The 26,619-nt window shown below is 35.9% G+C and overlaps 1 protein-coding gene across 1 annotated transcript; it reads left to right on the top strand.

Moving 5' to 3' along the window:
• The first annotated feature begins 420 nt into the window (after window positions 1–420).
• LOC109102001 (SLIT and NTRK-like protein 6) lies at window positions 421–17,132 on the top strand. Its single transcript, XM_042717007.1, has 2 exons — window positions 421–1,258; window positions 13,296–17,132. Exon 2 carries the CDS (start codon window positions 13,315–13,317, stop codon window positions 15,796–15,798), a length of 2,484 nt encoding a protein of 827 aa, XP_042572941.1. The 5' UTR covers window positions 421–1,258; window positions 13,296–13,314; the 3' UTR covers window positions 15,799–17,132.
• The last annotated feature ends 9,487 nt before the right edge of the window (window positions 17,133–26,619 follow it).

Here is a 26,619-nt window from a genome sequence, read left to right as displayed (position 1 = left end):
ATTATGACTCATGACGAGCTTTACATGATCTTGTCAGTCTCACTGATGGGTTAGTCATGATGCAAAAAAGAAAAAAAAAAAGAAAAAAAGAAAAATGAGACTAACAAGAAAGGGAGAGAGAGAGAAAAAAAAGTGTGTGGCTGGGTGGATTTGCTTCATACTCTTGCCAGATTAGACAAAACCTCCCTTTAAACATGTTAAATTTCAGATATTTAAATATTTATCATACATAAGTCTATCTATCTATCTATCTATCTATCTATCTATCTATCTATCTATCTATCTATCTATCTATCTATCTATTTTATATAATTTCTAAATCATTTTATTTAACTTTGTTTTATTTTACTTAAAGACAGATTTCATTGTAACAGTTTACCCCAAATAGTCACAATGTGCTTTAGAGAATCTATATTTTAAACTAAATATGGTTTTGAGCCAATGGAAACTTCTACCGTATAGTGTGATAATGTACCCCAGTGTGGGTAGAGCAGTGTGTGTGCTGTTAACAGTATCTTTTCCCTAAGCAATAATTTGTAGTCAAACCTTTAATATATGATTCAGAAATGCACGTTTAAATAAACCTCAGACACATTCACTACAGTAAAGAGTGTGACAAGTTCCCTCAGGTTTTCAGAAGGTAAGCTAACATATCTAATGGCCGAGGAGATTACTCAAACCTTACACTCCCGCAGAAGTCCTGCGCAAGGATGCGTTCAGGTCTCGTCTCTTTCTCTCTCCTCTCCATATGGAGGCACGATAGCCCCTTTGACTTTACGGAGGGAGGAGCTCTAGTGAAGTGAAGCTCCAGCACAAGCTCATTCACTGGGCAGATCGAGAGACTGGAGAATCTGTGCCTCCTCCACACCTTCAGTAAGAAACCGCGGGGGTCAGGCGCTCTCCGAAGCGACGCGGGCAGCTGAATATTAATTGCGGACTTTTATTGTCGGCCACTGGACTAGCTGAACACTGAAACGTGGAGCCCAAGAAATGCGGGCGCAAAATATCTGAACATCGCGACTGGACACGTAAATGAATAATAAAACAACCCACTGCGCGATGGAGAGCTCAGGGCAAGTTGGATCTGGACTTGTTCCATGCGTCTTTTTGCGCGGTGGGCTCTTCCGTGCCAAGGAAGCATTTTGAGAAGTCCAGGCGTCCGGTTTGTGCTACAAAACTGGGTGGTTTTGTTTGATCCACAAAGCACAGATAACTTGGCCAAGTGGAGCTACAAAGACTCCTGCGCTGCGTAATTTGGGTAAGAGTGGTTTACTAATGACACATCCAAAGTCAAAGCAGTGTGATTATTTTAGTGTCGGTGTCGACCGAAAGTGTTTAGGTTTAATGCTAGGTGGTAGCCTATTACAGCAGATGCGATGGATTTTGTATCATTAAACATTTGTTTTAGGACATACAGGTTGGCACGATGCCTAGACCGCAAAATGCACATCACTTTGAGCGCAGTTATTTTCTAATGCATGCACCTCCTGTAACCGTATATATATATATATATATATATATATATATATATATATATATATATATATATATATATATATATATATATATCTATATATATATATTAATCCGAACGCTTTGCAAAAGTACAATAGACAGTGCTAATGTAACAATGACTCCTGTGACATCAAGGTATATACAGTAAACCCTTATAAGGTTTATTTTACTTATGCATTCCCTGCAAATTCAGTCCCTGTAAATGAAACTCAGGTGACTTCATTGTGATGTAGCCGTCTGCAGCACAGATGCTCGCCTTCAAAGTCACATTTACACAAAGGCATAGACACTCACAAGTGTTCAGGCAGACATACCTACACACAGAAGTCCTAATTTAATGTCTGGAGAGACAGAGTTTGCAGCACACTCTCTGCAAGCCCACGAGAGATAGATGTGCAGTCCACATTAAATCTGTTGTTATGTGTAGAGAGGTTTCAAACAGTCTAAATGGATTCATGACTAATATAATTGTTTAGTGCACATCTAAACTTTTGTTTACTTTTAGTAAATGCAAAACATTGTGCAAATACACAGACAGATAGGATTAATGTTAAGTATGTTAACATTTATCATGTTTAGTAGCTTAACTGGCAAAGCATGACGCTAGCGACATCAAGGTCATGAGTTTGATTCCCAGGGAACATACAGTGCAAACATATTGAATATAAATTAAAAGTGCATAAATGTAGATACATGGCTGATATTGAATGCGTTTTCCTTTAAAAGAACTGATTATGTATGAATAAAATTTGAACTTGATATACTTGTTTGTATTTCTTTTTGAGGTCTATAGGAGACCACAGGTATTTAACGAACATATGTAATGCTTTTTCATATGCAAACATGTTTTTTTTTTCTGACACACCTGCCAATTTGGATGTTTTATTGCACTTTTAATTGCACAGTATGTTTTGCATGTATCAAATAACTCCAAACTGAAGCAAATTTGTGATCTGAAACTGTTAAAAATAGTAGTTTTATTATGCACTAGAAAAAAAAAATGTTAATAGTTCTTTAAAGAACCTTCTTTTTTTGTCTTAGTGTGAAGAATATTTCAATAATCTGAGGATCCTTTTTTTATTATAAATAATATTGTGTGCAATAGAAATGTTATTTGGATGTTAAAGGTTCTTCATATCAATAAGGGACCTTTATTTTTAAGAGTGTGGAAAACTATAGCAGATGATTAAATCATCAATGTTATCTAAGAAGTACACAAAATAATGAGCAAAATGAGAGATGTTACATGTGCAATTTTAAATTCAACCAAACATGAGGGTAAAACCGTATACTTTTATTAACAGTGAAGGCTAAACCCACTAGGACACTCCATATCGAGTGGGCGAGTTTATTAGCTTCACAGGACTGTGGGCCTTTTCTTTCGCCTCTGTTCTTATATGTGGGTGTTGTGGCGTCTCCCTGGGGCGAGCACATCATTTCCTCCATAGTGCCACAGACACAATGAAAGGGCCATCTGCGCTAGCCCACTGATTTGCGCAGGGTAAAATGGAGCGTCACTGATTCGCTCATCCCTTTGCCCCAAGCCCAGTGTACACTCTTTCTCTTCATCTCTCCATCCCTCATTCCCCTGCGCTGGATGTTATGGTCCCCCAGTGGCATGCTGCGGATGCAACCTGCAACAATCTGTTGGAGGTTACTTCTCTTTATTGAAAGCTGTGTGCTTACATGCTCAACACAGACACAAACAACACTGGTGTGCCAAAACAAGCTGGGAATCCTACATCGGATTTTGATACCTGGCTACATCTTATCCAAAGTGCTCTATGTGTGCAGTTTAATCAAGTTACCTTTATTTATATAGCGCTTTATACAGAGTGTTTTTTAGTATTGATGAATTTTTTATGATGATAATAACGATCAATGATGTGAACGTGATCAAATATGAGACCAATTCTTCTAAAAGCATCCCTACAGAAGACAGTAGTGTAATTATTCTTAGTTCAGATCAGTGTGGATTCAGGAGAACTGAATCAACACTGAACTGGATTGAGCTGTATAATGACACTGAACTGAATCAACACTTTCTGTAGTTCATCAATTAGGAAATGAGTTCAACTTAGCTATAAGCAGCTCTTAAGCTCTTAAGAATGCAATAGTGTTGTTATTCATCTCAAATCAGTTCAATATTGATTCAGTTCAGTTCAACAAATGTTGACTTTGCTAAATTCATTAATTATGAAACATTCGATTCCTTATACATTATCAGAAGACAGTATTGTCAGCTTAATTCAGTTCGATGCTGATTCAGTTCATTCCGCTGATTCATTTGAACTGAACTGAACTGAACTAAATCAACACTGAACTGAATCAACACTGTGAAGTTCATCAATTACGAATGTTCAACTCAGCTCTGAAGCTCTGAAGCTCTGAAGTGTCATTATTCAGCCCAAGTCAGTTAAATATTGATTCAGTTCAGTTTAATAAATACTGACATTGCAAAATGCATCAATTATAGAAGAAAAAAAAAAAAAAAAAAACCTTGATTCAGTTTAGTTCAATAATAGTGTTGATAATGTGGAATTAGTCAATTACGAAATAAATTCAATTCAACTATAAAGCAGCCCTACAGAAGACATTATTATTATTGCTATTATTGACATAGTGTCAATTCAGTTCAAGTTTTATTCCCATTATGACAGCAGCAAGGAACGCAAACTCTGTCAGGTGACAGAAATGGATTGGGGAAAAAAATACAAAGCATTCACACACACTTTATTAAAATGACACTTGGTTAAAACTTTACCAAGTAATGTAATAATACCATTGTAATGAGAACTAGATTTGCTAAGTTCAGAGTGGTTTTTACTGCATTGCTCTGTGATTGCTAAGGTGTTCTGAATGGTTGCTAGGTGGCTGCTTACAGGCCCAAGTTTAAAGATCCCTTTTTTATATCTCTTGAAATGGCTCAGGTCCTTCCCTCAATGTCAGTCTAAAAAAATTTTTATCGATCACATGGTGAAAAGCATAAGTCTAATTGCGTCGAACAAGTAACAGCATCCAACTTGACTCTTTCATGTTTGTAACTGGTGCTGGATGAGTTATATGCCATATTTTAGTACTCAGAGTTTAAACAAACCCCAACCCATGCATGAGCAATAGTAGTGATAATGCTTTCTTTGCCACTAACAACTATTTTTGACTTTGTTTGGAAGAAATACATCTGTAGTATCAAAGGCTCTTTGCTTTTTTTTAAGACAGTGTCTGTTGATGAAAACGACACTGAGAAAATTAAATCATCGATCTTCTTTCCCTGCATTGAGATAATGGTTGCCCTTGTAAATAAATGTGAGTCTCTAGAGGATTCACATTGTGCAGTTCAGATTTATTTGAGTCTGGATAACAGTGAAATCCTTTTTTCTTTTTTTTTTTTTTTTGGCCAAATTGAGGGAAACACTGGAGGAAGGAGCAACTGCAGATACACAGACGTATCAACTTTGAAAATAATAATTCTACAGCATTTTGAGTAGTAGATAGTTTATTTCATGCATTTGTTTTTTTTTTTTTTTTAATTAAAGCAACACTATGCAACTTTTTCTGTGTTCAAAATGTGCAAAATTTATATTTTGAGTGAGTACATCATAAATTCATCTACTAAACCGCCTTTTTGTCTTATCCCAAATCACTACGGTACATTTATAATAAGTGATTATTTTTGGACTATTGTAGCCTGTTCGGGTCTTCACCGCTGCGGAGTAACACATACCTGCGTGAATCGCCATAGACATAAACTTGGAGAAAGTAGCCCCGGTTAGAATGTTCTTTCGCAAGATGCGTGCAGTTCTTTTTATCAGCCGCCAGAGAGCCAGCATTTACATAGTGTTGCTTTAAAAGTTATATTTGTTAAAATTAGTTTTGCATTTTTTTTTTTTCACAATAAAATATTATTTCAGTTTTTCTACTGTTCAATTAAACGTGCTACTTGTTTGTAATTGTAAAATTGATACATAGTATAATATAAATATTGGTTACTGTCAATGTTAGTTAATCTATTACTGCTAACAACGGAGACCTTATTGTAAAGCATTGCTGCATTTTCTCTTTAGAAATAGCCCATTTTTTCTTCCCCTTTCAAGTAAACTAATCCCATGGCAGAGCAAAAGTTTGAAGATAATCCTGCTAAGCAAGTTAGTTAGTCAACATGTTTATACTGTAGCTTCCAGAATAACTCTGCCTCCTGAATACTATCACACTTTTAATGGCACACAATGTGCAAAATAATCTTCTGACCTAAGAATAAATCTATCTTTAAATGCAATAAAAGAAAAACTGTTGAAAAGCCGTTAAAAGTGATGATTGTTTTATTAAATGATTACATCTCTGTAATATCTTCTGCATTTATCTCATTAGCCGCAGTCGTTTTCATAAGCTTCAGGCAAACTGAATTCACAGAGCTGAACGACGTGAACACTCACATGATTCATCTAGAAATGCAGCGCTATATAAATTTAATGTCAACTCCGTGTCAGACCAACTGCTGTCATTTTTCCACATCATTTGCTTTAGTGACCAAAGAAATTATATAAAGTTTTGAACAAGCCACACACTTTCTTGAATACATGTAATCTAACACCATTTTAGACAGACTGAGACTTTATTTTTTTCTTTAGAAAATATGAATAGTGCTTGTTAATGCAATATGATATTCTGGTCTGTTCTTAAGTATTGCTTGTTAAGTTGGCCAGAAAAAATCATTCAATCACTTAAAGCGCACTTCTGAATTTGTCTATTTTATTTTTATTTTTTTAACCACAATTTGAGGTTTGATTTATGTCCATTACACAAATGGCATGTGTTTTGCACCAAATTTTAATACTTTTGGTCAAGGGTTTGCTGAATTCACTAACCCGTAGTATGAGCAACAGAGATGCTTGACTTACTGTAGCATGTACCGATAAAATGGGATCACAGAAGCGTGGTCTATTAGAATAAACTGCAGTGAAGTGGAAAATCAAATGGAGAGCAGAAAAAGTGAGAACAACTTCCTGTTGTGATGTTGATTTGCAGGGAGAGGTGCATCTGTTACATGCAGATGTTTGTTTTCTGTGAGCATATCTGGTTTCATCCGGTAGATCTAACTGCTAATTCCTGTGAAATAATTATAGCACATTTGTTTAGCAACACATTTGAAAGCACACTGCACTACTTCTGCTCATTCCTATAAATTCATTCATTTTATATAGAGCAAATGATAAATGTGATGTCCAGTGATGATCCATAGGCTCCAAAACTTACAAAGGCATCATAGGTGCACTCAAAACACTAAGGCTGTACCAAAATATTTAAGGGGTCATATGATGCTTTTTTAAAGATCATTATTTTATGTATTTGGTGTAACAGAATATTTTTGCATGCTTTAATGTTCAAAAAACACATTATTTTTCAAATACTGTAGATTATTGTAGGTCCTATATGCCCCGCCTCTCTAAAACGCGTCATTTTCTACAAAGTCCCTCCTTCTGACAAGCGCAGTCTGCTCTGATTGGCTAACTGACCCAGTGCATTGTGATTGGCCGAACAATGCAAGCACTCGTCGGAAATGTAACGCCCCTTTCCATAATCACAATCTTCATCTTTCAAAATAAATGTAAAGACAGTTAATAATGTCCTTAGTTTTATCATCAGTTTAAGCCTGAAAGAGGAACAGAGTCACGTGACAGACACACACAGTGATGAAGCTCGTATGTGTTTGCAGTACACAAGCCACGGACGGTTAAGACAGCTGACTCCACTGTGTGACTCTCTCTCTCTCTCACACACACGCACGCGCGCACACATACGCACACACACAAGACGCGCAAACCTATGCATTTGAACAGTCAATAGCAAATACTTAAACTAATAACAAACATACTTACAGTAGCTGATTCAGAAGCGCCAGATTGTCGTAGCAAAGTCAGAATTAACTCCTCTCCTAGGTTCTGTCGTCCATAAAATGCATTGCTCTTCTGTTGTAAGTAATCTTAAAGATTCCTAAATGCATCTACTTTCGGAAGGCCAAATAAAGTGCTTTTGCTTTCTTCTAGATACACACAGCATCTCCCTGACATGGCTGCTTCAACACTAACTGCGGTTACTGTAACCACGCCTTCTTTCTTTGCGTGAACATTTGGGCGAACATTGCGCAAATATTTCCACATAGCGACGTAGAGATGTGGGGGCGTGTTAGAACCAGCCGTTTTAGGGGGTGTAGCATAGTCTTAACTTTGATAAAGAATGTCTCTTTGGATTTGAGACTTTAGTCTTTGCAACTTTACAGATCTTCTTTATGCACCAAGAGCTTGTAACACTTCAAAGAGAAAAGAAAAATTTAAATCACATGTTATGACCCCTTTAACTACATTATTATGCTGCCTTCTAAGTTTACTTGTTTTGCACAAATTCTAAGGCAACATTGCATGCATCCAAAATTGCATTGTGACCAACTTATTAAAAATCTAATCATAGGCGCAAATTATAGAGCATTTCAAATCATAGGTGCGCTCACAAAACTAAGACAGTTTGCAAATGTAGGCTACAACATCATGCTGCCTTCTAAGATAATTTGTTTTACCCAAATTCTTAGGAAACATTGCATGCATGGCAGCGAAAATTAACCAATAATGCCCTGCAAACTACTTGAGACAAAAGATGGCAAAAGTGAGAGAAATTACGTACAATAATAAATACACCAAAATGGAAAACTCCAAAACGTATTGATAAACACACACATGGTCATTTTTATAAATTCAGTTATTATTTTGTCTTGTGGAGTATATGTATACATCTGTTTTGTGAAATAGCTTATTCAGGACAGTACTAAATAATCATAATTATTTTGTTTCAGTTATTAACATTTAGCACATTCTGCAAGGGGTGTGTAAACTTATGAGCACAACTGTGTATATATAATTCATTTATTTATTTTCAGTGCTGTGTCTTTTTCAGGTAATAGACAACAAGACCACTCTAGGTTTTTAAAAAAAGAGCCAAATTTAATTTTATGCATAAAAACTTTGACCCCAAGATCAAATGTTTCAGTTGTCCAGATCAAAATGATACATTCACCCTTTAAGGAGGATGAAAACCCAAAATTAGTCCCTATGTCATTACACTGGGTGTGGATATTAAATGGTCTGGCGCCTGAGTGTCCTGATTTTTAACACGCTTGTATAATGGAAGCTCATTAAATTATTCTACCTGGAATGAGGTTGCAACCCTAACTGCATTGTAAAAATGTCACGTTTGTCATGTTCATACTCTGCGGACTGAATTGGTTTGACACCAGCTTCACAGAAGACATGAAAGACAAGACAATACTTTCAAAAGTCTAGGAAACTTAAAGTTGTACCTGTCCTTTCAATAGCATATGGTAATCAGATTATGCAAATTGTTTTGTGGTTGGTTTAAGCAGTTGATTTGCTCCTGTGTGACAGGACCACAGCCATTGATTGCCATGCTTCATTGGTCAATCTTGTTCTGGTGGTGTTTCATTACTGATCAGATAAATAATGAATGACCAACCCTTAGAAATGTGTCTGAGACAGCCACCATTCTCTCAACCTGCTCAAGCAAGACAATGCCTGCTGTCGACAAACAATACTTCTCTGGGGACTGGATCAAATATAATTTCCTTTTTTTAAGAAGGTTAGCTTTATGAGATCCCACTAAAATGCAAACAAGCTCCAAATATTTATTAAAAAAAATACCCAAATACCTTTACTTTGCAATTTATAGTTAGTTGTGTCGATTTTTTGTCTTTGGTAGCTGGTTAGAGAGATGCTTGTGTTGCTGTAGGCTTGGAAGCAATTGAAATTCAACATTGCAGGGTAAACGGCACATATGGGGCCACACAAAAAAATTTATTGCCTCAAAACAAAAGACACTGAATCGTGATGCCAAGATAAGATAGTAGAAGCAAGACGCGCACACTATATTTCCTCTGTTATGGATATATGAAGCTCTCAGCCACAAACAAGTTCACTAGACTCATACAAAATAGCCTTGAGGGTTATTTTTCTTTGCTTTAATTTATTTGAAAGTTTCACAGGACATAAAACATCAAACAATGTCATCAAACATTCACCAATGTGCTGCTGCGATGGATTCTTCTTGTGGGAGTCTTCATTGTTGTCTGATGTTCAGAGGAACTGGCAACTTAGCAAAATATATATATATATATATATATAGATATATATATATATATATATATATATATATACACACACACATATGTGTACATGATGTGGGGTGGATACAGTATACATCTTGGATGTCTTCCATTCTCTCTGGCATGTGTCACTTCAGTTGGAAAAAAAAATATATATATACACACACACATATGTGTACATGAATTGTATATGTTATTTTTTTTTTAAGGTGTGAAATAGGATTTTTTGCAGTTGTAAATAAAACAAAGAGTATGTTTTACAAGCAAATGCGATTTGATTATGTCAAATTGTGTTAATTGCTATTTCTTTGTAATTAATAGGAAAATATCCTAGTGATCTGAAGTGAAAACACATTTCTGCACCAATTGTATGCATGCATTTATTTTTGTAGTTGTCATCTATGAAATTCAAAGTTTGTCACCTGTTTAAGAACATAAAAGAACAAGAAAAATCACAGATAAAATCTCTCTAATATCTCAGTTGTTTCTCTTGGACATCATGGATGTGCGTAACATAAGATCTGTCAACTTGTTATTCCAACAAGAAATCAGAAACCTCAGAATTTAATTGAATTAATTTAACAAATGTCCAGGAATTATTGTGAAGAAGTCCCAAAAGAGATCTCTTTAATATCTCAGTTGTTTCTCATAGACAGCATTTAGATTCAATGGAGAGCAAATGGAGAAGTTTGACTGAGGTTTCCTGCTTTTTTGGATTTTTGTACTTTGAAAAAGAACCATAGTAATATTAGGATTGTTCTTAGGCTTGACAAGATACCAAGTCTTAGATTTCAATGTAAACTTAAACAAATAAATAGACCCGGAACAGACCAAATTATCTGGACATTTCAAAACATTTGAACCATTTTCTCTCAAATGCTAGTAAAAGAACAAAGGCTAAGAAAGAAATAGCTAAGAAATGGCAAATAACACATCAAATTAAATGTGAATTTTAAAGTAGAAAGACTAGAAAGATGGTATTTTCTTGTAAAGCATGCTCTAATATGTTATATTTTCAACTTCTCCAGTCAATAATTGTGTCAGTTGTTCTTATTTGCTACATTAAGGAGCAATTAAATCGCAGAATGTGTTTTCTTGAGCAATCAGAGGATGCCATTATTGCGATTTTTTTTTTTTTCTACAACTATAGAAGAAGCCTTAAGCAAACATCTCCATTTGTTCTACATTTAATCTCCTCACTGTCTAGCAGGAGAAACAACTGAGAGATCAAAAAGATCTCATTCGTGACTTGTCTTTCCTATGGGATAGCCTATACGCTTTGGGTAACCATGCAAGAGAAAGACAGGAAAGTTTGCTGTATCAGGACAGATGTTACCATTCCCCTCCAAGGATGTGTGGAGCGGGTTATACAGGCAGGTTGGGCGTAAACCTGAGGCATGAGAAGTCACGAGTCGAGCTCTATGTGTGTATGTGTATATAGATAGATAGTTAAGTAGATGGATATTAGGCCCTGCTTAAATGCATGAGAGCGCAATATGTAGGCTTCACTGGCTTCTAATGGACCACAAATTCTCTCCTCACTGTCAGCCACACACTGCTTGCTAAAAATAGGAATGGGACCGTGTTTTTTTTTCTTCTTTCTTTTTTTTTTCTTTGTCCTGTCATCTAGCATGACATGCAAAGCATTCCTATTCTCCGCAGTTTTTGTAATCTTTTAATCTAATTTTATTTATGCCCCCGTCCCCTTCCACTGCCGTTCTACCTGCATCCTCAAGAGAGATACAAAATCATCTTTGTTTTTTTCACACACCGTGTTTGCTCACAGCTGTCAGTGCACGCAGTCTGTCGGTGTCATGTGGCATGCCGGACCGTTCAATGTTTGATTTCATGTCAATACAACTGGGAAGCCTTTCATTCCTCACAGATTCTCTGGGACTCTGGGGCGTTTTATGTTTCCGTTAATTTGCATGGAACTGTGTTATGTCGTTTTAAATGACATTATAATGAAAAATTGTGTGTGGTTATTTTCCTTTAGTGGAACTGTACGAGGAAGAGGTTGCTTTGGGGATTTATTTTTCATTTAAATATCAACTTTGTCCTAGACGTGTCTCATAAAGTTCCTTTGAAGACAAAAACAATACAAAAGAAACCATATTTGACATTTAGCATATAGAATATACAGATATAAAGCAGATCAGATCATTTGGTCTCGGAAGAATTTTCATAGAATGTGCATAGAAATCTCTTACTTTTGATTGCAGATTTTAGTATCATCTGAGCAAAACTGGATACAATGTGAGAAGTAAGATGGTCTTCATTATCTCCCTCAGATATTTCTCCTGAAATTCTGAAATCCCCCCCCCCCCCCCCCCCCCCCACCCAAAAAAAAAAAATGCATGAGTCAATTGCTGAAGAGTCAGATGGACTACACTGCTCCCTATGATTTTGATTCACTTAAAAGTACCAATCATTAATCCCAGAAAACGGACTTCGCTGGGCCCGCTGTATGATTTCAATTCACTAACAAGTATTTACTCATAAGACTCATAAGAGCCGATAGTTTTCAAATTGGACAATGCTGATGAAGCTGTATTTTTTGATTGCTTAAAAGAATAGTGCTACTAAATAGTGATGAGTGAAAGACGCAATGAAAATACCATGGTGCTGAGTCAGTGCAAGAATGCATGCACATGAAATATTAACCGTAATTCTGTTCCAGTAAAAAAAAAAAAAAAAAAAAAAAACAGGTTCTGATTAAGAACCAGTTCTTGGCTCCAAACCTACAAATAAGACAAAGGGCAATTGTTGAATGTTGAAGAGAAAAGATCTATAACATTAATGTGGAAGAACCTGTTCACACTGACTTGTGTATTGTTTATGGACAACTAATTTCTTTTTCATTCAAATTAATTCTGAGATATAATTGTTTGCATAGTGAGATGATTACAGGATACATATCTTAAAGCACACTCATCCAGATGTTTGAGGTAACAAGGTCGGGAAAACCATTCTAATTATGCACAGAAAAATCTCAGAGGATGTATGCTGCTGAGGACTGATGTAAAGTAAATTGTGCTTCATTCAGATTGTCGTTATAAAATATAGGCTATGCATGCATACAGATGCTTTGCCTTTACTGTGAAAAAAAAAAAAATAAATCAGTTTGTTCGGTTGCTTGATCTACAAATTATGAGACATAAGCACAAGTCTGTTTCTTGATTAGAATGTAATTATCCCAGTAATTTTAGATACTTAATTATTTCCCTAAGTATGTAATGTGATATAATCATCATTATTATCATCATCATCAATGACGCAACCAAATTATTCATTTAGGAATATTACAGTGTTATTTACCATATAAAATGTTTTAGTGTTCCACTCGCTGCTTATATGTAAAAATGAAATGCAATACGTTAGGAGCATGCTTTTAATAACAATTTTATAAACTTGTAAATGTCTGTATTTGGGCACGGATTTATTTATTTATTTATTTATTTTATATATATATTTTCAAATCATAGCCTGTTTATTTCATTAGATTCAGCACTGTGAACTTGCAATAATTCTCATAATTCAGTGTTATTTTATGAGTTTGCCTACTGCACATAGTAATTACCTTTCCTTCTCTCCCCCTGTGTTGTCTTTTTAGGTACAAGGAAGGGAAAAAAATGCTGGCCAGGATCATTTTTGTTTGCTCCTTCTTTGCTGGTGCTAGTTTTGGGAATACTGAGCCTAATGCATTGTATGGGGGAGCTTGCAAATCTTTGTGCACCTGTGAAGAGAAAGATGGACACTTGTACATGAACTGTGAAGACAGAAACATAAGCAAAATCTCAGACGTGAAGGTACCATCAGATATGCCTTTGCATTTAAACCTATATAAAAATGACTTAGTGGAGTTACTTGCAGAAGATATGGATGCTTTCAAGAACGCCGTCACCTTACATCTGGGTTTAAACAGCATACAGGAGCTTGAACCTGGTGTTTTCAGTGCACTGGGATCCCTAAGAAAGCTGCACATAAACAGCAATTTCCTGGTCATGCTGAAGGAGGACACATTTCACGGCTTGGTAAATTTGGAATACCTTCAGGCTGACACCAACTTCATCCGGGTCGTGGAGCCTGGGGCCTTTAGCAAGCTTGTCCGTCTTAAAGTTCTGATCCTCAATGACAACTCCATAGAGTTCCTTCCAAGCAACATTTTCCGCTTTGTGCCTCTGACACATTTGGATCTGCGTGGGAACAAGCTGCAGACACTGCCGTACGTGGGTTTCCTGGAGCATATTGGTCGTATCATGGAGCTCCTGTTGGAGGACAACAACTGGATGTGCAATTGTGAAATCTTGCATTTGAAGGTCTGGATCGAGAACATGCGGGCGCAGTCATCTATCGGCGAGGTGGTTTGCAACAGGCCTGAGGATCTTAGGGGCATTTCTTTGGCTAGGGTCAAAAGAGATTTACTTTGCCCCTCCCATGCCGACATCAATCTCGAAGAACCATCAAAGTCTCTAGACATGGTTGTCACCCCATCCACCAAGGTTGTTCAGATACCGAATGTCAATGATGGCACAAAAGTACCCACACCTGCAAACGGCCCAGGGACATTTTGCGTGCCAATGTGCTCTTGTCCTCCCCAAAGCATGGGTTTCTTAATGCACTGTGAGGACCGAGGCATTCAAAGGATATCTGATATAGGCATTCTTGAACAAAGCCCAACCAAGTTGTTTTTAACAGGAAATATGATACAGCGACTTTTCAAGTATGACTTTGTGACGTACGACAGTCTGGAACTTCTCAATTTGGCGAACAACCAAATAGACTACATTGACAATGAAACCTTTCTGAGTTTGAGCAATTTGAAAAAGCTGTACCTGAATGGAAACAGGATAGAGAAAATCTCAGCAACAATGTTTCTTGGCCTTCACAATTTGGAATACTTGTACTTGGAGCATAATGTCATCAAAGACATTGATGCTGGATCATTCAACCCTTTGACAAATCTAAAACTCCTGTTCCTAAACAACAATCTACTCAACACTCTCCCTGCACAGATATTTCGTAATGTGCCCTTGGTGAGATTGAACCTAAGGAAAAATGTCTTTATGCACTTACCGGTGAGTAATGTGTTGGACCAGCTCAATTATTTGGAGCAAATTTATCTTGAGGACAATCCTTGGGACTGCACTTGTGATTTGGTCAGCCTCAAACAGTGGGTGGAAAAGCTAAGCAAGGATACCGTGATAGGTACCATCTTATGCCACACCCCTCAAAAACTGTCTACTGCTGAGGTTAGAAACCTGAAGCATGATGTTCTCTGTCCTGGCTTGGTCACCTATAAGTCCTTACCGGGAGACACCAAGGATGCTATCGTAGCCACGCCTGAGCCAGGGGTCAGCACCAGCGGCTTCTTCCGGTCTCTGACAGAAGCAGTGCCACTATCTGTGCTCATCCTCAGCCTTCTCATCCTCTTCCTGACCTTCATTTTCTGTGCTGCAGGGATCATTGTGTTTGTGCTACACCGTCGGCGGAGACATGCCAAGAAGAAACAATTCGAGGAGCAACCTCGTGAGAACAGTCCCATCCACCTCCACTACAGCATGTATGGCCAGAAGACCACCCACCACGTAACTGAAAGGCAAGGACCCGGCATGTACGACGAACCTTCCCATAGCCCCATTGTTCAGGTCTGCAGAAACCCTAGTTACTGCTCTCAGCACAAAGAATATGAGTTGGATGAGTACGACAGTGAGAAACCTAAGCATATCTGCCATAGCATCCTCGACAAGGAGAGCGACACCCTCCTCACGGGACCCAACGTGAAGTTCAGGGCCGTCACCGACTACCCTGCTGAGTTTGTGAGTTTGGGAGATGCAAGCTCCTTGTACAAGAACATCTTAGAAAGGGAACGGGAGCTCCAACAGCTCAGCCTCAGTGAATATCTCAGGAAAAACATATCACAGCTACAACCAGCGGTGGACATGCAAGTCCCCAACCACCACAAGGAGCTTAAACTAATGGAGACTCTTGTTTATACAAGGCCACGGAAGGTCATGGTGGAACAGACTAAAAATGAGTACTTTGAACTCAAAGCCAACTTACATGCTGAACCAGACTACTTAGAAGTCTTAGAGCATCAAACGACTTTCAACTGAGATAAGTACACTGTATACTTTGATTTGACAAATGATACTCCAAGTGCCTTGACAGTTCATTCTGAGTTCTGATTTAGCCCGAGAGATGTAATAAAACAACGTCAGAGTAGAGGCAATCCTCACGATACGATCATTTGACGTGGACACAATGTCTTATTTCATGTGGACCTTTAGCGTTAGCATTGCAGATGATGGATTATGCATTCTGACAAAATTCCAGTCGCACCGAAAGAGTCACAAACAGTTGTGTTTGGACAAGATTGGCTTTGATACCAGAGCATTTGTTGTGTATTGTGGTTAATGCATTCTCTTTATCTTTGGTAGGGAAGACTAGCATAGAGTCACGTCACATTTCTATCTGTGTATCTCTTATTATGTATGTAACAGATCTTCAAGCACTGTTTATCTGTAGCAATGGAAGAAATTGTGCTTTCTTTCTTTCTTTCTTTCTTTCTTTCTTTCTTTCTTTCTTTCTTTCTTTCTTTCTTTCTTTCTTTCTTTCTGTCATACAGAACATTTATGGTTAGTTAATTCCCTGATTTGCTAAGTTTGGAATTAAACATTCCCAACACAGTTTTTGTTCATTAAATATTAAATAATGGTTGTATTTGGATCGCAAGATGCCTGAAAATTGCATTTATTAATAAATAAGGCGTCATCAAGAGCGAGTAGCTTGCCAAACGGCTATTGTTTTGACCCTGAGGTCAGACTTTATGAGTGGGCTCATTTATCGTGCCTGAAATTGGCCTCTCACCTGGAATTCTCAACATGCCTGGAGAGTTTGTTCAGAAATCATGTCACAGACCCACTTGCTCATTACCTCCACTGCTTCTGATATGGACAAAAACTCTGCTGGGCATCCTTGGAGAAAATGAAAAGAAAAGAATTGCACTACTTAAAATACCATTTAAAGGTGGTTGATGACAATCACGTTGTTGGGCAGCACAGTCTACGGCATTTTTCCCATAAGAAAACCAAGTAGTGTAGCTTCTGGGTTGTATAATATTGCTGTTTAAAGTTCCTTTTGAAAACACAAACCATATCTGACTATTTTCTTTCAGCATGACAATTACAGTATGCAGGGTGTTTTGTCTTCATTATCTGGCTGGAGAAGAAAAGAAAATATATATCTATATATGTATAGAGAAAATATGCACAGAATTATTGTGTTAAGCCTTGAATTGTTTTACTGTATGGAAGAACACCATAGCTTTATTTTGTACAAGTGTGGATGATAGTTATTTATTCTGTATATTTGTACATAATTTAACATTTATATGTTTGTGTGCCTTTAATGTGGTACCAATTAAGCTGTAAATAAAAATAAAACAATACAAAAAATAATGTATTGCAATAATATGGCAAGTAACATGAATAGCACAAGTAAATAAATAAATGACAATGTCACAATGTCAACTGGTGGGTAACATTGTGAAAAAAAGAGGTGACAGAATCTCACACATCAGGGAAAATCTATGTAAAATGAAAGTAATTAAATGAAGCTATTCAATCATACACAATTAGGAAGATAGCCAAAGAGTTTAACATTTAAAACATGTCAAATCAAACTCTACAGTATTTTGGTTTGTCACTTTAAAGAAGCTAGTCAAATTAGACAAATGTCAACATGGAGAGACTGCTTGGTCCTTAAACCAAGAGCAAATGTAAGATCGAGACTATATTAAATATGGGTTACACTTTAGCAAAACCTGTCAAGAAGCATATATGATTTTTACTTTTCTGGTTTGTGAACTAACAGTAATAATAGCAGCTTCTTTGAGAATAAACATAAAAAAAAAAAAAAATGTTTTAAAACATGTTCCGTTGTGAAAATTTATGACATTTCAAAAATAGCATTGAGATGATTACATCCACTGAAGCTGTAAATCGCACCCAAACATCCCATAAAAGTCACTCATGTCAGTTTGTGGACTTGACAGCTTGCCATAGCCAAACATAATTCTGTCAGACCTTCGTTTCTCGAAAAGAACCTTTTTTGAGCGTGCAAGCAGCGTGCAACATTCAATTGCTCCTTAGATTGCTGAAGGCTTCTTTTCATCCACTCCACACTTTCATCTTTCCTTTCTCCTCACTTAAGTGGCTTTCCAATATTTTTCCATTAACCATCAGATAGAATCATTCACATCAACCTGAGTAATTTCCGCCCTCCCTTGAGAAAAGGAAGTCACCTGGGCAGAAAAGGCTTAGGGCATTAAAACAAAATGGATGGTTGCAAAAGAGCGGCCAATGACTTTTGACAAGTCACTCGTTGCAACTTCCAGTAAAGTGCAAAACAGTGTTCACTTTCAAGAATGCAAATTATCATGGTGTGAATATTTTACCAAGGAGACAAACTAAAAGAGACTATTTTACATTGCAGTAAATGAGTACTGTATACTGCCACTTACACTTGATAGATTTGACTGTAGGTTTTTTTTTTGTTTGTTTGTTTGTTTTTTTGTTGTTTTTTTGCAAGGCGTTGAGAGCTTAGTATCTACCATCTATTCTTTATTATGCCCTCTAAATACCAGTTTTAGGCTGAGTCCTCTGCGCTTCAGTGCACATACCCAATTTTTTATTTTTATTTTATATATATATATATATTATATATATATATATATATATATATATATATATATATATATATATATATATATATATATTTTTTTTTTTTTTATCCTGAACTCCTCTACAAAATCCTCTGCAGAGGATGTGCAAAAATGGATGTAACAAACCAACACAGGTCATTTATGTTGATGATATTCTAAGGGACAATATTGCTCTATTGAAAGACAGTGGGGTTTTTCACAAGCTTTCACAATTTTGCACATTACACATCTCAAGGGCTTTAAAATGTATTTTTTTACCTACAAGTTATAATGTATTATATTTCACAGCAGAGCCATTCAAACATGGTGTATATAGGATGTTCACGTTGTGTCAAATTGTCTGAAACTGTGACTTAACAGTTCTCCGTATAAGCACAGGAGGGAATGTAAATATCTGAGAAAACTAAACAGCCTCCATTAGAGTCAGATGCTACTAGTGGGCTTTCTATGTAATTCGCTACATAGGCATAGCAATCGCTCCTTCTCTGGGAAGATCTTGAGTAATGAACTCGGCATGTCTGCCCTCACGATCTATAGATGAATAGCTGCTGTTGTATGTTGCCAACAAATCCATGTAATCTCTAATGCACATCAATGCATCTTCGATAGCACAACTCTAAACTGAAACATGCTTGAAATTATTGGTAGTGACAGGTCTGTTTCAGCACAATGTCTAGCACATAATGTACTTTCAGACCTGCAGTTTAAACATACCAATGTCTGGACCATTGAGTGATGCAATAAACATACATACATACATACATACATACACACACACACATTCTTTAGAATGTTATGCCTTTTCATTTGTTTATTTGAGCAGAATGGATATAGACACTGTTAAATATATATATAACAGTGTCTATATCCATTCTGCTCAAATAAAGAAATGAAAAGGCATAAAATTAAGCATAGCTTTTCTAAAGATATTCCAGGTACTGTATAGTTGAATAGATTTCCTTCTGTTTGACCTTTCAAATATACATTCAAGGACTGAATACATATTTAAAGGCTGAATTTTTCAATTCACAAACAAAATAGCCATTAAAAACTTGCATTTCACATTTTTTTTGTTCAATTACAATATTAAAGTGCAGGTGACATAACATGAATGTATAACTAAAGCAAAATATGGAAAAAAAAAATACATTTATGCTGTGCATATTCAAAAAAATAAAATAAAAATAAATAATAATAATAATAATAAATATGTAAATATGTTTTTATTTTTATTTTAATGCTGATCAATTATACAAAAATATAATGTATAAAATAATAATGTTTTTAAATAAGTTATTTAAAATTAAATAATTAAATAAAAACCTAAAACCTATATAATATTCTGCAAATATGTCAACAAGTATATGTATCTGTTTTGCTGTATGCGTCTTCAAATAAATAAATAAATAAATAATTATATGTACATTTTGCATAATGATACTAAAATGATCATAATAAAATAGAATGCTTTTGAACTGTTCTGTAAAATGACTAAAGTGCCAAAAGGACATGGAAGCAAATACATAAATGTATTTTTAATATTGATATTGATATAAATGATTATAAAAAATATAGTATTTTTAAAGGTACTGTAAAATTAATAAAGTCCTAAATGTAAAACATGCATTACTTAATATTGGTCTGACATGAATTAAGCATTGATAAAACATTCATTATTTGTAACTGTCTGTTTTTAAGATTCCGGATTATTCTAGTTATAATTTCAGTTCAATTACTAAAACCAGTGCTCCACACGTAGTATGACTGAATTAGCAATCCCACAGAAGGCTAGTTTGCTTGTAGCAATACAGAGTGTAGTGACCCGTCTAACTGTAGCCCACATTTAACTCCCTCAATGATAACACTTGTCAATCAAACATCTGTCTGGAGATGCTTGGTGGATCAAGTCATCAAAGATTTTATTTCTTGCCAACACATCGCTCTCAATAGCTGCATTCAGAGGTTGAGTCACGCGATGCCATGTTGCGACTGGTTCTGTGCATACTTTGTGATTATATGAGAATCAAGGCATATTTTGGCAGAAACTGCTGTGCGGTGGTGTAAAAAACAAGCCTTGAAGTCTGTTTTCCATCCCATTGGTGATAAATTGGCGTCCAATGAGTTCATCTCCTGAGGCGATTCTACAAAAAGCGAACAGAAAGAAGAAAAAAAGAACAAAACAACTGTTTCTTGCAACATGGTGGATCTTCTGTCAGATGTCTGTAGAGTTTGTTGTTTAGAAATACACTGCTTATTACTCATGGCTAATTTGCTGGCTGTTTTTAGTCACTGACAAAGTGATAAACTAGTTTGATGGCGTAAGGAGCAAGTCATCACAAATGCCTACTCTCATATTCCTTTCTGTCACTCACAACAGAGTTGCTTTGGGCAACCCCTCAAGTGGCTGACAGATTTCTCACCAGATCTTCTCCTCGATCTGCCTGAGCCAAATGAGAGACTCTTTGCTCCGGAATGCCGTAGTCCTTACCCTTGACCTCTCCAGACAGGAGTTTGTCAAGTGACATCTGCTAATGGGCGACTACTGAAAACCTGAACACATCGAGCAACCTTTCCATCAAAATGACTGTCATTAAATGTTGTCCTGCTTTTCAGAAAAGCGACTTACCTCCTGTCTTCTTCAGAATGCTATTAAACAGTGCTGGTAGACGACTTACAAACTGTGGTCTGCTGGTGATTTCAAATTATATGAGAGTAACATCAACCTATTAGATTACACATTTAAGCTCATCTAATCTGAGTACTTTTTGATTACTTTTAGATTACTTTTGCCCTTACTCATTATCAAATTGATTTAAACAGGATTATTTTATACCGTAGAGAAAGAAAATCTATTCCATCCCTTGTTACCACATACAGAAACTAAATAAAAAATTACATCATGTTATTAAAAAAAAAAAAAAAAAAAAAAAAAAAAATTGTGATCTGATTATGAACATTTTAAAATAGAATATAATTAAAGGTACTTCATTTCTGGAATCTGATTACGTAATCCAGATCACTACCCAGCACTGCTAATAAATCACAGAATACAACATAAAAACCTGCAATAACCTTATTAACCTTCTGCAAAATTAGCATTTAGAACAAGCTAATTTGAAAGAAATGCATGACTTCATGTTTTCCTATTAGAAATATATTATTTCATGCTTTTTAGTATGAACATGTTCAAACACGGGACATGCTGCTCTGCAAATGCTATGCAGTCTTGCTTTTGTTATTTACTACTGTATATGTGTGTGTGTGTGTGTGTGTGTGTGTGTGTGTGTGTGTGTGTGTGTGTCTGTTCAAATTAATTCAAATGAAGGTAAAAATATATATATATATATATATATATATATATATATATATATATATATATATATATATATACATACATATGATGCAAAACTTAAATTAAAATTAGAAATGTTTCCTTTGACACTAATTGAAATGAGTTTAAGTGCTAAAATTAATAAAACCGAAATTAAATTAAATTACATCTATTTCTATATAGAGATACAAATAAATAAATAACAAAAGCAACATACTACAAAAACTAAAATGTAATGAAATATGAATGCATATTTTCATATGCATGCAGAATGGTGTCTAAATAATAATACTAAATAGTTTTTTTTGTTTTTTTTTTAGTTTTTTTTTTTTTGTAGTATTTATTATATGGTTGCTAAGGATTTTAGAATGTTGCACAAAGCAACTATATGTGACATTCTAAAATCTATGTTGCTGTATGTGATTGATATAGTATTCGGTGTTGTTTGTTGGTGGTTGCTAGGAAGTTGCTGTATGTTTGCTAAGGTCTTAAATAAGTTGCTATGTAAATGTTACGTTGTTGCTAGGACATTATGGGTGTTGCTACATTTTAAGTCATGTTGCTACAGTATGTGAATACTATATGGTATTCTATGTGGTTCCTAAAGTATTCTGGTGGTTGTTTGGATGTTCTTGTTGTTTCTAGGGTGTTGCTAGGTATTTTCTGTAGTATTGTAGGTGTTGCTATATGGTTGCTATGCTTTTTAGAATCTTGCTATGTGATAGATAATGTATTCTTTGCAGTGTCTAAATGGTTGCTAGGGTGTCTACCAGGAAAATACTCTTAGTCTGAACGCTCAGAAAACCAGTCGCACAATACTAATCACATGCACATTTTGCGTCGTCTGAATCCTGACTTCTAACTACATCATCTTCTCTCTCACACAGTTAGATACATTAGTATTCAAGGTCATCTGTAACTAACAGATTGGATCTCATTCCCCTGAGACAGTTGATGAGTTCCTGCTCTAGATGTGCCTTCTTATGAATGTAATTGATGCAGTCCTCTTTCAGGGAGCATGTGTTAACATTAGCTTGACATGTTACCTGTACCACACACTTCTTGTTTGCCATGATGAGACAAAAGTATGGCATGTATGCTATGTCTAGTCAGCAGTCAATTTAGGAATTCAGAGCCCACCTCGACCCATGAACCATTTCTGCCCTATGCCTTTTGCTACATAGTATGTTGACAGATGATGAGAACTGTCCTTGCCTATGAATCACAAATGCGAATAGTGATTTCCCATGCAAAACTGGTTGCCATGATGTTGGGCCGGTTGCCAGATAGTTGCTATGTGGTTGCAAGAGTGTCCTGGGTGGTTGCTAGGGTGTTCTGTGATTTAGATTTATATTAAATGATTCCATTCAGTTGGTTTTTATTGGTTAAAATGAATAATGAAAATGTATGCCTAATTCATGGAATTCTAAAAATAATATTATAATATATACACAAATATGAATCATTTAATGTTTGTTTTAAAGTAATATATATATATATATATATATATATATATATATATATATATATATATATATATATATATATATATATATATATATATATATATATATATATATATATATAATAAGGAAATAGTTTCATTATAATATCTAAATAAAATGGAAGCCTATTTCCATCACAGAACAAAAAATAAAACATGGTAACTGCAACATTTTTTTTTAATTATTTTTTTTCCTCTGAATTGAGTGATATCAACTTGGAATTACAAGTTATAAAGTCAGATTTGTGGGATAAAATTAAAGTAATACAGTCATAACTAAAAGATATAAACTCCCAATTTTGAGTTATAAAGTTAAAATTACGACATATAAACTCAAAATTCAGAATCGGAAGTTATAATGAGAAAAAATTAGATTTTTGGGATAAGAAAAAAAAAGGGTATTTTCTAACAACTGTGAGTTAACAATCTTTCAAGATTTATAACAAATATAAATGTGCAATTCTGACTTTTTTTTTTTTCAGAGGTTTATATCTTGAAATTTTGACTTTCTAACACAAAATTATGAGATTATATCTTGCAATTTTGAGAATTTTTTTTTTTTTGTAAATATCAATAAATATTAAATTAAACACCAGCAACAACACTCCACTGAGAACCTTCTAAATTGAAATATCGTCCAAATGTAATACATTTAACAAATGGTGATGTTCGGTTCAAATGAGCAGTTAGAATTAATGAGAGTATAACCATAACCTTAATAAATGGGTTGAGATGAGATTTAGTGACATCTACGGTCAGAACGAAAAGTAAAAGGAGAGGGTGAGATCTTACCCCGGCGGCCTTAGGGAAAAAAATGCATAAAATAAAGTAGCTCACTCAGTCAGGTTTGACAGAATAACGAGGCCACTCACAAAACCAAAGGGTCAGCGAAGAAGCCCGGTGACCTTTAACCTCCATCTCACTGCAGAATTCCCCAGATTTAAAGGGCAAGTGGGCAGAAGCTTAAGTGACCTCTTGTGAACTCTGTGCTGTCACCCAGCTCGTCTGGACTTTTTTTGCTAGACTGGTCTGTCAGTCTCAGTTTGAGATCAGCACTGGACACCAGTGTCAGTCTTCAAATCTCCAAATCCTCTCTTTACTTCCATCTGAGGCTGGACTTCTCTCAGTGTCTGTCTGACCAACCCCGAGGCTATTTTTAGCTGCTTCGCTGCACCTCCAAAATGAGCACCAGCCTTTGCTTTCTAGATTAGATGGCTAATGCAGTCTTCTCTTTTCAAAGTTTAGGAAAGGGGGACGATCAATTCCTCTTTCATATTACGCAATCATTCAATGCACTTGAACTAACTTTGTGGTTTCACGTCTTTGCTTCTCATGTCACATATAATTTCCTCTAACCCTATCTTGATTCATTGCCTTGGCTTCGGGTCTCTTTATAGTTTTTTTTTTTTTTTTTTTTTTTTGTTCTGCACAGCAATAATTCCAGAAACTTCCATTTCTCTGGGTACCTGACAGGGATAATCTCAGGATTACAGCTTAAAGTGTTAGTGATCTCAGCTGTCAAAATTCTCCTGTAGTACAAGTGTAAACATATGAATACCTTTGGTCTGACTTACCAATGTAAACACACAGGAATTCTGAGAGCCAGATGGAGGTGGAACTGCATGACAAGACGAATGTGATTTTTCTTGCCGGGTGTGCCCTTTGTTGCCTTCTTGCCACAGGTCGAATGCATCATTCTGTTGTTTATCTGAGAAGTTTGGCGGCTTGCATCTGGACACTGTCCAAAAAGTAGGTGCATCCTTGGAGGGTTAATGCATATTGTGATTTAAACAGGAAGATCAGGTGCATTCGACCTGTCACCTAGAGAAAAAACAACATGTTGATGCAGGCAACAAAAGTTTACATTTAGCTTGTTACACACACACACACACACACACACACACACACACACACACACACAAACAAGTAATTCATTTGTGTATTTATATTCAAACAAACAACATTTATTTGAAATAGATTTTTTGTAACAATCTTTGCTATATATATTCAGCCACCTTCTAAACTGATACTAGTTATCTTTTTCCCACAAACCAATATCTCAAAGCACAGAGCATCTTTTAAAGTGTGGAGGAAGGCTGTCTTTCTGTTTATGACCCGTATAGGGCATTATGTTACGCAGGTGTGTCACCAGAAGGGCTGCTGTCAGCTGTCTCTCTGCACGCAACAAAAGGCACGAATCCTCAGGGCCTCCACACGCCAAACCAAAATGTTAGATGAGATCCAAACGGCATTCCAGATGTCACATGACACTGACAGGCTGCGTAGGATTGAACATCAAACAAAACGACACATTCCGCCCTGAAAAGGTAAAAGCTTTGATAAGTACTGATAATGTGATGAAAATTACCAGCATACATGTTTGTGCATGCCATGTCAAATTCAGGTCACTGATTACTCTGATGTGAAAGAACAAAGTGAAGCACACTTAACTGTATATTAGTGCAACACACTTTTTTTTTTTTTTCCCAATACGCGGTGTGTTGGCACAAATTATTATTTATTAAATTTTTCATCTTTAGAAATGGCATTATGTGATTCAGGCGAGAAAGCTTTTATGGGAAAAATGGGAGTGTACATAAAACTGTTAATGACATACTTGGAGAAGGATTTTAAATACTTTTTTTTTTTTCAATGAACTCACTCTGCACATGCTTTTGAACAGCTTACTGCTTGTATACATTGGCAAACGATGCATAGAAGCATTGAAAACGCATTGTTATGGGGTGATGTGGTACTTTCCAGCTATTGTCGTTCTACTAAAAAAAAAAAAAAAATTGGGAAGGTGTAGAAATCAGGGTTGGGTAAAATGTTACCCAAAAATGAAAATGTATAAACCCTCGGCCATCCAAGATGTAGATGAGTTTGTTTCTTTGACAAAACAGATTTGGAGAAATTTACCAATACACCATTTGCTCATCAATGCATCCAGTGAATGGGTGCCGTCAGAATGAGAGTTCAAACAGCTGATAAAACCATTACAGTTATCCACAAATAAAGAGGTATTTCCTGCAATGCAATTGCTGTTTATTGTCTACCAGGCAAAAATCATAAAGTCCCATTACTTAGAAATGCAACTGAACTGTCTCCTCAACAAGATCCTCAGTTTGAGGTATTCATGTGTGTAGCATGGTCACGCACCAAAGTTTAATACTTAGGGTCAATGCCTCTGCAAAACCCCTAACCCTATGTGGGCACAACAGAAATCGCCATGCTTGTCTCAGCAAATGCCACTAATGGCATTCTCCTTCAAGAACTAAGGACTGCTGACTACATATAAGGATTTTTTTTATTATTATTTTTTTCAGGAAACATCTCACAGACTGAACCTCTCGGCCATGTAACTTACATGTACTGTA

The sequence above is a fragment of the Cyprinus carpio genome, chromosome B1, assembly GCF_018340385.1.
Source record: "Cyprinus carpio isolate SPL01 chromosome B1, ASM1834038v1, whole genome shotgun sequence".
Lineage (NCBI taxonomy): Eukaryota > Metazoa > Chordata > Actinopteri > Cypriniformes > Cyprinidae > Cyprinus > Cyprinus carpio.
This window is presented reverse-complemented; position numbering and strand designations above follow the sequence as displayed.

What these genes read in the sequence shown, in the direction of transcription:
- LOC109102001 (XM_042717007.1), top strand. Translation starts at nt 13,315, where the DNA reads ATGCTGGCCAGGATCATTTTTGTTTGCTCCTTCTTTGCTGGTGCTAGT.